General features: G+C 37.9%; 1 protein-coding gene across 5 annotated transcripts in view; it reads right to left on the reverse strand.

Annotated features, from left to right (window-relative positions):
* PTPRD (protein tyrosine phosphatase receptor type D) overlaps positions 1–12478 on the reverse strand; it is a 493549-nt gene that overhangs the window by 49390 nt on the left and 431681 nt on the right. For all 5 annotated transcript variants that reach the window (XM_069476476.1, XM_069476475.1, XM_069476474.1 and 2 more), the window contains 2 exons: positions 2448–2567; positions 1777–1931 (listed from right to left, as the gene is read on the reverse strand). In XM_069476476.1, coding sequence (XP_069332577.1) covers positions 1777–1931; positions 2448–2567 — 275 coding nt within the window. The remainder of the gene's footprint in view (positions 1–1776; positions 1932–2447; positions 2568–12478) is intronic.

Raw genomic sequence — 12478 nt, forward strand, 5'->3', positions numbered from 1 at the left:
TTGGCCAAACTTTATCTGAAAACACTTTGTGTGTTTCAAGTGTGGTTTTTATAATCAAGTTCAACTCTCTCCAAGCTAAAGGTGCACCATATTACCAGGTACATTGGCTCTTTGAAGCATGCAAAGAAGTGTGTATAATAGGGTATACAGTCTGGTCAAACTTGGGCCTGATCTTTACATCATCAGGAAGGATAAACAGAAATTTGCTTTCATGAACACAAAGGCACTTGCTTAAAGTAAAAGAAATAATTTCTAGTGTTTCACAATTATGCAGTAAACTGCAAGTGGCCAGTCTTCAAAAGCCCCTGTCCTGGATATAGGGATGTAAGAACTAGATAACATGGTATGAGGCCAATTATACCACCACCTTCTTAGCTATCAGAACTTGAACCACTGTAGCCTCTCACTTGCACTTCTCTTGACTTGACATACTGTTGTTATAAACATCACATTGAACAAAGCATCGGGAGTGTTTCAGAATTAGTAAAATATTCCATATAAATACAAGGTAATGTTATTATTGGGTTTTATCAGGGAAAACATTTGCTAGAGAAGAGAAACTTTATTTTGTTTGGAATTTGCTAGGCCATTGTTTAATAATTACTACTGTAGCATGTGCTGGCCGGGTGAATTTATTGCTTTTATTCTGATCTATCCATTGTCTCCATCCTTTTGCAAAAAATAGCCCCCTTTCTAGGGTCTATTGCATTATGCTATGGTGCAGTATGTGGTATGAAAGAGAGTTATGCTATTAAATCATGATAGAAGTGGTTTGTGATTTGATGGTTTGTGATAGATGATTTCTTGTCTTTTTTATAAACTTCCACACTTCAATTTTACTTATCTATGGAAGGAGCCATATTTTCTCATGTATGAATTACTTGGGTTATGAAGAACTGTTATGAAGTTATAACTACACATTTATATAGTAATAAATGGAATCTGACTAGATAGCTTGAATAGTCTGTTAATAATGATACTTGAGAAGAACTCAAGGCAACTGGAAGAAATCAGTTTAATATTAAAAATGTATAAACATTTATATACAGTAGAATCTGAGTGGTGATATGAAAGATGTTAGTCAGAATTAAGTAAAAAATGTAAATTACACTTTTAAAGAGAAGTATGGACTCATTAGCTCTGAGTACATAAAATAACTTCCTCAAAATTATAGGTCTTTGTATAGATTTTGTTAAATAAATTTTTAAAAATCAAATTAGTGTATTTTTTATATGTGACTTGACATTACAAAGGGGACAAGGCATCTTTAAGCAATAAGACATTCTCCCTGAGGGGTAGGGTGATTATATTGTTTTGTTCAGTAATATTTTTTTATAAATAGTAAAAAGGTTGTATCAGTCCAGCCTGCAAGAACCAAACAATTCATATAAATAAGTTTTTAGAATATCCCTCCACATGAGGCAAAACTTGACCCTAATTACAAGGTTAATTCTTTATTCTTTTCCATTTTATACATTTATGGCCATGTGCACACTTTATTTTGTGTTTATCTATTTATTTATCTTCACCCCAAAGGAAAAACAGCAATGGGCCATAGTTGCCTACTATTTTCGGTGGGAATATGCATTTATATCAAATCCTTCCTACTGATGTTAGCATAAGAGAGGCTTCATTTGACCAAAAGTATTACTTATGAATGCATTTACTACCTCAGAGTATAAACATGTAGCAAAGAGAACGAAAAACAATTTAGCTTTCCATTTCCTAGAAAACATTCCGACTACAAGTAAAACAAACGCTCTCGGTGGTCCTTACCTGCAGTGCACAACCATTGGACCCGCATCAGGAGGGTTACAGGTTTTGACTCTCCGTAAGAAAGCTAGAAAAGGTGTAGGGTGTTCTGGAACACCGTGATCAGGCCAGGCGGTGAACTGGAATTGTCTCACTTCTCTCTTCTCACTTGAACCATTCTGTGAAATAGGAACATTGGCTGAAATTCCATTTTCCCAGCCTCAGGTGGTAATGATGAATAACATGGAAGAGGGAACACTAAAATGTGCTATCTTAATTCCTTCCTCCCACCCTACATCCATTGGGAATACACACTCTTTGGAGATATAAACCCCAAGCTGTTCGTAAAGGACAAATATTTGCTCAGGAAGATGAAATTCTTAGGTGAGAAGCATTACATTTTTCAAGTTTAACTATGAGGAGCACTCCTGTTATATTTTACAGGAAGAACTAGTTCTTCTTCATCTATTCTTCATTCGTTGAAACTTTCGTTCAGAGAAAGAGTTTTATATTTACTGATAAATCGCCAGACAAGAAGAAAAATTGCTGAGAGATAATGGAAGAATTATTTCATTCTTCACTCTTGCCAGATGGATCAAGATTTAAGTCAAGCCTTAAAAGATCTGATTTCTCAAAAGAAGCTTTCTTTAAATAATGGAGAGGGGAAGGGGAAGGAAAAAAAATAAAAAGCAAACCTTGTAAAGTGCAAATGTTCGAACACAATATGTGGCCAGCTCCACAGTATCTAGCAGCGTCACTTGGACCAGTCCATGGGTTTCTGTGCCTCTGCTGGGCCAATACTGGTCACACTTCACCTACAAGTAACAAGTGACACATTCAGGGCAGATGTTCATCAACTTCTCTATTAACTTTACTTTGAGTTGCTGTTGAAGGAAAACAGCTTTTCTGCATTTCATTTTATGTTGATCTTTTTCTGGCATGCATTTTTGTTATCCCAATATATGCAAATTACTGCTCTGATGCCAATATAAACCACATTTTTCAAACTGGTAGGAATACTAAGCAGTAACCGATTCAATTTTCCTGGAGAAAAATAAGTTGCAGATTGTTGCTCAGTAAAATAAAGAGAGAGGTATTTGAAATTTCAGAGGACTTGAAAAGAAAATACAAATTTGTTCTGGGATAGATGTTATGAATTGCATCAGGAGATTACACTTAGGAATTTAAAATACATGGTAAGATAGTTAGTGTTAATCTAACAAGATTTAAATTGTTTAAGCTATTTCATCTTGAGCTATCAAAATTTCCAAATATGCTTGTTTAAAGAAAAGTAGAAATAATTAGAAAATCTATCAAAGTATAATAAGAGAAGCTTTTTTTTTTTTTGAATACAAGATAAATGTTATTTGTATCCAAAGCAACTTAAACCTGTAACGTCTAGGGGAAAAAGAGCTGCCTGATCTTTAAAAACAGTCTCAGAGGTCACACGCTGGCAGTACAAAGTTTAAATAATTTAAAACTCATTCATTTGAGATGAATAATCTATAATTTCTATGTGGACTAGAACAGAAACACACAAAAAGTATTCAACCCAATTAGTTTAATACACAACAAAAAATAATTCCAAGTCTGCAATAAGCCTCAAAATTTACTGAATGTGTCCATTGGGCATTAAAAAGTATAATAAAAAATGACAAAAGCACTATATTTTGTAGTAAGACCATACATCAGAATATATTTACCCTTTTCATCTCAAATTTGTAAAAATGGGGAGTAATTTTTTTTTTTTTTTTTTTTGAGACAGAGTCTCGCTCTGTTGCCCCAGCTAGAGTACAGTGGCATCATCTTAGCTCACTGCAACCTCAAACTCCTGGGCTCAAGCAATCGTCCTGCCTCAGCTTCCCAAGTAGCTGGGACTACAGGTGTGTGCCACCACACCTGGCTAATTTTTCTATTTTTGTAGAGATGGAGTCTTTCTCTTGCTCAGGCTGGCCTCGAATGCCTGAGTTCAAGCAATCCTCCTGCCTTAGCCTCCAAAAGTGCTAGGATTATGGGTGTGAGCCACCCCACCCAGCCAAAAAAAATGGGGAGTAATTCTCAATGGAAAACAACTGAAACACATTTTTTAGGTAAAGAAAGCTTCTAGTAGTATTTTATATTAGGAAGTACCCCTTTTACTTGAAAAAGAAAGAGCTGAAAGTCACAATCTTTGGATTTAAACAAAGTCAATAGGCATTATTATTGTAGACACTACAATTTTTTGGTCCACTGAACAGAATTATTAGATAATTATTTGCTTTTATGTTTAATATAAATATTAGTAGCATTCTATGAATAACATTGTAATTTTCTGTTTCACAGAGATAGCATCTGCTCCTCTGAGGACTCAGGCTTTTTCTATATAGATACTGGACCTTCTAAAAGAGAGAGGTTTATTCTCTACACAATTTTCTAGACAAGGGGAAAAAAGCATTTTACAGTTATACAGTAAGCCAGATACTGAATTCACAAGGTTTAATCCCTGTGCCTTTATTTCAACTTTGAGACCACACAAATATCTTTTTGATGAAAACCAAACAAAAGTGGTTCACAGTAAGATGAAAAATTTATCTTAAGAGGATTTAAAAAAAATACTTTGCATGTTTCCTAGATGCACAGAATATTCTTCTGTGATTTATATTTCTATCATTTGCTCTAATGAAAAGAGAAAACAACACAAGGAAGAGAGAATTCTTTTTAATTTTATTTTTTTGAGACAGAGTCTTACTCTGTCGCCTGGGCTAGAGTGTTGTGGCGTCAACCTAGCCCACAGCAACCTCAAACTCCTGGGCTCAAGGCATCCTCCTGTCTCAGCCTCCCGAGTAGCCACCACACCTGGCTAATTTTTTCTATTTTTTTTTTTCCAGTTGTCTGGTTAATTTCTTTCTATTTTTAGTAGAGACGGAGTCTCGCTCTTGCTCAGGCTGGTCTCCAACTCCTGACCTCAAGCGATCCTCCTGCCTTGGCCTCCCAGAGTGCCAGGATTACAGGCGTGAGCCACCACACCTGGCCTGGTAGAGAGAACTCTTTAAGGACAATATTGATGTAGCATAACCTGGGTGAGCACCTCTATATGTTCTCTGACCAAAACCCTGGTTGTATGGGACATACTTGGCAAAGGCTGCCACCTGAATAGAACCAAAATGACTTAAGTAACCATGATTCTGCTGGGAAAAAAAAATCTTGAAAATTAGGCCAAAGACTTTGTTTTAAACCATGAAATAGGTGTCAAGTTGATGTCTCACTGTGGAGGACAAAAGCAACTTTGGATGCCCCCTATTGTAATATTGAAGAAGATGCCAGCAATGCATTGAGTTAAAGAAACAAGAGAGAAACTTAAATTCATTATTTAAGAGTTTCAGCTGGACGGTAACCCTTTCAATTCAAAACCAACTGATCAAATCCCACGAGGACAAATATCACTGTGATGTGCACAAGAAAAGCATGTTAATGCAACAAAATGATCTATAAGGTCAGTTCAATGCACTGAACCAAATTCAATATAATTGTATGCAAAACTGAGAATTGGTTATACTCAGACCTTTTAGTGAGGTAAAACAAAGGAGAGGAAGGAAAAAACTGGAAGCCAGCTTTTATGTAACTTTTGGAAAAATCACTCCATTATTTAATGACTCTTATCTACAAATCTGCTCCATCCATAAAATGCAGAAAAAAGTAAAATTGTACAAATTATTCTTGCACTTCAAGTAGTAAGTTTGAAACTGCACCTATTATTGGCTTAGACTCTGACCCCTGTAGAAAAACATGTCACAAAACATTACCATAAAGACAAAATGCTGTGGAAATTTCTAGCCAAGAGAAGCATTAAAAAGTTGCTTTTGAATTCAATTTAAATAATGCACTTTAATCTTATTTTTTTACCCCTTCCCCCCAAATGTTTCAAACTCAATTGCGAAAATCAGGAGCATTTTTTTTAAGCAAATATATTTAAACACTATCATTCTCTCTCAGGAAATATTACTCAAAGGAATCTTATGAAAAATAAATACCCAAATGTATGTGGAAAATGCACACATGTGGTCTCAGCAGTGGGATTAGAAGCTTTCCCTGAGCTTATCTGAGCAGCTACAGCGTACAGCTTCCCCCGTGCTAGTAAGCACCTCAGCACTTCCTTTTCAACCTCATTCTCTGAGCAGCCTGCACAGGTTTCATCTGATTTTGGAGGGCTGAATTTAAGAGCTTAGATTTACTGACAAATAGCATTTTAAACCTTTCATTTTTACCTATACACTAAACATGTAATTTCTGATTTCAACATTAGAGAACAAACATGGAGTGTAGCAAGAAGGGGGAAAAAAAAAGAACAATAGAAATAATTTTTTCCTAATTAGCTAATGCAAATGAACTAGCTCCTTTTTCCTCTCTTGAAATGTTTTACTTTGACAACAGTCCTTTCCCCACCCTTTTTTTCCTGAGAGAAAATCTTGTAAGTTATTTCTAGAGAGAATTACTGTTTGTTAGGCTTCACACATAGAAGCTGAATGTGAGATGCGGAATAAAGGTGGCTCCCTTCGAGTATATAAGAAACAGAAAGCAGGAGCTACTGCATACAAATACTGACTTTTGCCCTTTTCTATCTGATTTTGAAGTGACAAGTGGCCTTCAGAATTGACTCATGGAAGGTCAGGCAGAGTCTCACTGGATGCCCAGAAAGCTGCTTTTCTGCTTCCAGGATCAAAGCCCAGGTGCCTCATCTGTAAAATGGGAACAATACCAAACTCCAGGGCTATTGTAGGGGTTGAAAATGATGCATAATGCACCTATAACATTTACCCCAATGGCTGGCACAAACAGGCATTCAACACGCACTGGCTATTATTATCAGTTAGATTACGTTCTGGATTATGTTTTCGTTTGGTTGTTGTTATAAATTACCTAAATCATTTTAAATATGAAAAATGGGAACATGTTATTAATCTCAGGATATTGATTTAGAATTTTTTAGGTGCAAGGCAAAGTGTTAGCAGCTGTGGGAACACCACGGTGAAAGGGACAAGACAAGTTCCTGCCCCAATCCATCAGCCTTATAGACCAAGTTTGAAGGTGTGTTTAGACTTCCTGGTTCTTCAAACAGGTAGTTGTGAGATTTCAGGTAACTCCCTTAAATCTACTTGGGCCCCAGTCTGTTGTGAGAATGTGTTAGGCAGACTCCAGCGAGAACAGCAGAACCTGTTACCCAGGCTGTGGCTCAGAAACATTGCCCAGTGACTTCATTTGAGGCCTCAACTGAACGAGACAATTCAGAGTTTTGGCTGAATTTGGGGGAAAGGGAAGGAATTTCTTTTTATTATCATAAAACCTCCTTATGCAGAACTTTCATTTTTCTATAAGTGATGGATAGAACAGTTGATTATTGCTAAATGTATGCTATGGATTTAATTTATTTTACCTTTTTCATGACTTTTAAGAGAAAGTCAATGGAATGACAAAACATATTTAAATGTATTCAAAAGAAAATTTTCTCATTGCAAATATCTGGGAAATGTTGGTCCAGTAGGTCTGTCGACCTTGCTTTGGGGAAATGCTCTTGTTCTAGGCCATTTTTACTCCCATATGGCTCAGCGTGGAAGTGCCTGGCACCTTGTAGGCACTCAACAAGTGGTAGCCAACTTTATAATCAATTAACTGTGGTCTAGATTGGCTCATTTTTAAATTGCCTAAAACTTTCTGAAAACAAAACCTCCTCATTTCAATTTAACAAGGACTTATTGAGCATAGCAGCATGGCAAAGCATCAGAATTCCAGTTGTAACAGAGCAATACCTCCAAAGGGTTCTAGAATCACTGAAACGAAATGCATTTGCCACATGGTACTTTGAAAAGCCTGCTCAGGGCCAGATTACTTAGCCAAAGAAGGGCTTAGAATAGGCAATAAGTGATATGTGGGACACCATAACTGTTGCTAACAGTGACTGTAATTCTGTACCTAGTTAAATTTGGCCAGAGTGGTTGTTCAAGAGTCAGGATTTTTCTGTAAGAACTGGACAACAAGTATGCTAACAGATGCTGCAAATTAAAGTCATTTCGGGGAGTAAGGAAACGTCGATATCCATTTATCAATATCCATTTAATAAGTGGTACTGCAATAAAAGAAAGTTTTAAATAAATATCAGAATATATCTTAGTAGGCAGAAAAATTATATGCTGAACTGTTTATTTCTATAGGTTATATAATAACTCTTCTGGCAATTTTTAAGACCAGATTTAATACTTGATTTTCCATAATAAGCATGGAGATCATCTCAATGATTCTTTCTGTTTTAGCAATAATGCCATTCTCTGCACTCCACTAATATTTTGCCATATTTAGTCCCAAATGACAAAATAGTCTGGTTTGTGTATTTCCCCTTTTTTATTCTATCTCTACTGACCAGTATTCAGTGGAGGATCAAGAGGCAATGGAATATTTTAAATGAGAGTGACATTAAGCATTTGACCACTAGTGCAATAATAGCTTTTCACATATACACCCATAAAACTGAAAAATATTATTCTCTAAATAAACCAAATTATAGGTCATAAAACTGCTTACTAGTTCATTGAGCCATTCTAACACTTTCCAAGCCATTTATTAATTTAATAAAAAGTTATTTCCTTTTGTTTGATGTGGCTGCCAGAAATTGACATAGGGAACTGCCCTAAATTTTTCCAGTGACTTCCTCCATTAACTTGATAGCCATTTAAGTCTCAGGTTTCTGGCATTTTATCATACCCAGAGCATAAATGTGTAAGGTGCTCCTCTGTCATGGCCAGGTTGGCACTTGGATACCAGCTCTTCCTGCACGGGTTGGGCCCTTGGAGCATCCACTGCAGCCCTATTCACCCCTGAGAAGCAGCTGGACAGAGAAAAACTGTACACTAGACCCGAAATACCAGAAGACACAGAGATTAATTCACACTTCTGAAAACCCTGGAAATGACCTAATCTAGCACAGAAGTACTACAGGTGTGAATGCAGAGAATGAGAGAGGCTTTGCACAAAGTCATCAGGAGCAAAGCTGCATCTCCTACTCCCAGCCTGGCTCTTTACTCAGGCCGTCAGGCCTCTAATTATTTTTAAGAGGAATGCTTTGGGCCTGCATCTGTAGGCTGCCATTCTAGGTAGAGGGGATGGGGTGGGGAATGAAGGTGGAAAATCCAGGAAGCTAACAAACAGCAAGCAATTGGTGGGATTCTTTCCCTTTTATCTGACACTGTGTTTGTTGACAAGAGAAAACCAAGAGTGTGGAACTGGCTAGATAAGAACCCAAACATCTTTTAGGTTGCCAACATGAGCATCATTCTTTCTGTTGCCAGTGTCCTATTTACATTAAGCATCTACCACTTTCAAAAACAATCCCATACATCATGCAGACTCCAAAGGCAACGTTTGTGCTTCTGGTCCTCAAGTTGCTTAAGAAAAAAGCAGGCTCTGTTGCTCTAGATAGGAAGCGCTTTAGGCTGCGGTTTGAGAAATTAAATGTTCAAGGCCTTCTGCGCTTCCAGTTCTGTTTGGAAAAGGACGCAGAGCTGGCATTTGGAAAGCATTTGCTCTCCATTAAACTTACCGAACCCTGACAAACCAGAGGGGCCAAGAATTAGTCTGCCACCGGCCAAGGTTGGGCTTTCCAAAACCGATAACGGCAATGAAAACAATAACACTGCCATTTATAATCTTCAATGGGATTCTGTCAAATTTTAACCCAAAAGGACCTCGAAGTCTGAAAAGAATCTCAAGCTTTGTTTTACAGGAAGAAAAGAAAATGTTTGATCAGAATCCCTCTTTTCACTGTTTCTTGCTCAGAATTGCCCTCGTAGCCACAGAACAAAATGTGAATGTGTCTCTGTTTCACCTTGACTCTCTGTTAGGGGAAGTTTACTGAGGTGACATTTAAGGCCTGGGAAAGACAAAGGAGGAGTGAGTAGTCATTAGTTCATAAGTGTTCCATAAGCCAAATGTCAAGTTCGTTAAACTGTTAACACAAGGAAGTTAACACCAGCCGAGTCTCTTTGGCCTTGAAAGCATCTAACCTCCACACATCAGCACAAACAACAAAATTTAGTGGAGCAGGGATTTTCCCATTCTCTGGCCTAAGATACAACTAAAGTCATGATGCACAAAACATTTGATCTCCTCTAGTAATGGATGACATCAATTGGTTTTCATGATTCTTTATTTGGGAACAGAAAATGGGATTTAGATATTTTGCAAACCAAGAATAGAATTCTTCACTTCTAGCCCTACATTTTCACTACTAATCAATGTGGTCCATATTGGATGACAATTCAAATCATGTCCCATTTGTTGGGTGTCAAGTTTTTACCCCCCCATCCCTGACATTTATAGCATTAAGTACAGTCACAATAATATCTCTATAAGTGTATCAATCCCCACTATAAAACTTGCAAGACAATAAAAGCAACAATGAGTTTCAGCTACGGGAAGGGCAAGAAGGCAGGCTGAGGACACGTTGAGGAGGTGAGGACAAGTGAAAGCCATATATCCTCTAACCTTGGTTAAGCCATTTCAGCTTCTAACACTAATCAAGGCTACTCAAGAATTTTCCAAGCATAAAGTTTACACGTTCCCTCTGTGCTGTGTATCTCAAGATGGTAGACCAAGCAGAAGAGAAACAGCAAAAGCAGACAGATGAAGAAAGAAAGAAGTGGACAACCACCCACTAAATAATAGAGCTTCCTGGGCCAGGAATTACCTTGGCAAATCCTACCTTGGAAACTCTAATTCTTTAAGCGAGGCTGCCAACCATGTGCTGTCATTGCCCACAAAATAACATCTTTAGAGTGGAAATCCCAGCTGTACACATTTTACTCTCCCTACCAGTGCTTCACTTTTTCCAAACCTTTTCTTCCCTCCGTGTGGTTGCCCAGACCAATTCATGTGCTTATTGGCATGTTATGAAACATGGAAACAATTAAAGACCACATTCTAGGGCACAAGAATGACTCCCTACAGAATCAACGAATACACAGAACTTGAGAGGCTTTGGCAATAAAGATGGAAACTGTGGAATAAAACACACTTAGAGTATCTCATATCACACAGTCCATTCTACAATGGCTTTAAATGCATCTGTGTGTTTCAGGCATCAATCATACTTTACCTTCATAATCACCAGTTTTTAGCTTTATGTATTTCTATTTCTTTATATACCTGTATGAAACTCATAGGAAATACCTAACTTCCACTTTTCTTTTCAGGGTCCATAACTGAATGTATGGAACATGCAGTCTTCTGAGTTAAGTTTGGGATTCCTTAAAGGCCACACTTAAGGGGGAGTAATGGCATTTGAAAATCAAAGAACCTAAGTTTTCAAGTGACCAACTTAAGTCCAAGGTCACACTAAACGTATATAAGGGCTTCTTTAGCCAAGCAAATGCTAAGAATGGTTAGTTCTCTAAAAAGAGGCCAAACTTCTGACACATGCCAATGAACCCAGCAGCCTTTTGTCTCAGTGAGCTGTTCTAACTCAGCAAAGGTACAAGCACACCGATAAACCTCAGACCCGAGTGACAACTTGAGAGTGAGGTGAACCAGGCCTAGGGAAAACAGACAGCTTGAAAACAGAGATGGGTTCTAAGGGCAGAATTCCCTAGCAGCATAAAATAAATAAGAAAGGGGAGGGGAAACACAAAACTGAACTAAAATGAAATGTGGTGTCAAGAATGTATTACCTTCAGTAATAATTATCACTACATGTAACCCATGTCTAATATTGGTCGTGATTTTTATATTATTTTGCTTTAAGATATGGGTGCAGTGAAAGTAGCACCCAGAAGATTCTATTTTGGTCTATTTCCAGACTGATTGACAAAGCAAGTGCAAAAGAATCCCATGGTTTGGGCTCCATTCTCCTCCTGACCAAAATGCACGGGTGTGTTACGCTGGGAACTGTGGGCAGAATTAACCACGCTCGGTGACTCTGTGAGGTCAGTCAGGATTCACTGTTAATCACAGAGAAACAAATTCTTTTCATGTGAGAACAAAAATTAAATTGAATTGTTTGGAGGCCAGCTTTTGGGGAAACTAAAGTTGTGATAATAAAGCCTCTAATCTCTTTGCCAAACAATAAGAGTTGAGACTCACTGAGCCACCTTACCACATCCCTGTCACCGACAACACCCACAATAACCCTTCCACGTAATCCAAAAACAAGAAATGACACTTTGAGGGATAAAGTGGCTTGCTCATTGTCATACAGCTAGTAAAGCTAGAGCTGGGATCTGAACTGAGACATTTGACCACCAAGTGCCCCATTTGACCACAAAGTGTCCCTACTTGGAACTATGTCACCGAGCTGCCCTTTTCTCTGATGTTGATGTCCCCATGTAGTCTTGTGTGATATCATACTACCTTTCCTTCTCTTTTCTCCACGCCAAATCTACGGTCAACAGGTATTCTGGCATACTTCCAGCTCACCGAAGCGTTTACATGCACACACATGCGCGCACACACACACACACACACACACACACACTTTTTTCATATACCATGGGGACGAGTATTATTTCAAGAACTTGAGGCTTAATCTAAATAATGAAATTTCAAGCTTCAGCCCTTGGAGAGGTGATTTGTTTAAACTACCTGGACCACCTCCCTTTATGAGGGAGACTACAGGCACTTTCCTAATTAGAGCCAGGCTAGTTCAAACGCCTGCTTTGACACTGGCTGCTGGGAATTGAGAATTCAGAGTCCCCCGGGTCAGCCC

Source organism: Eulemur rufifrons, chromosome 7, assembly GCF_041146395.1.
Source record: "Eulemur rufifrons isolate Redbay chromosome 7, OSU_ERuf_1, whole genome shotgun sequence".
Lineage (NCBI taxonomy): Eukaryota > Metazoa > Chordata > Mammalia > Primates > Lemuridae > Eulemur > Eulemur rufifrons.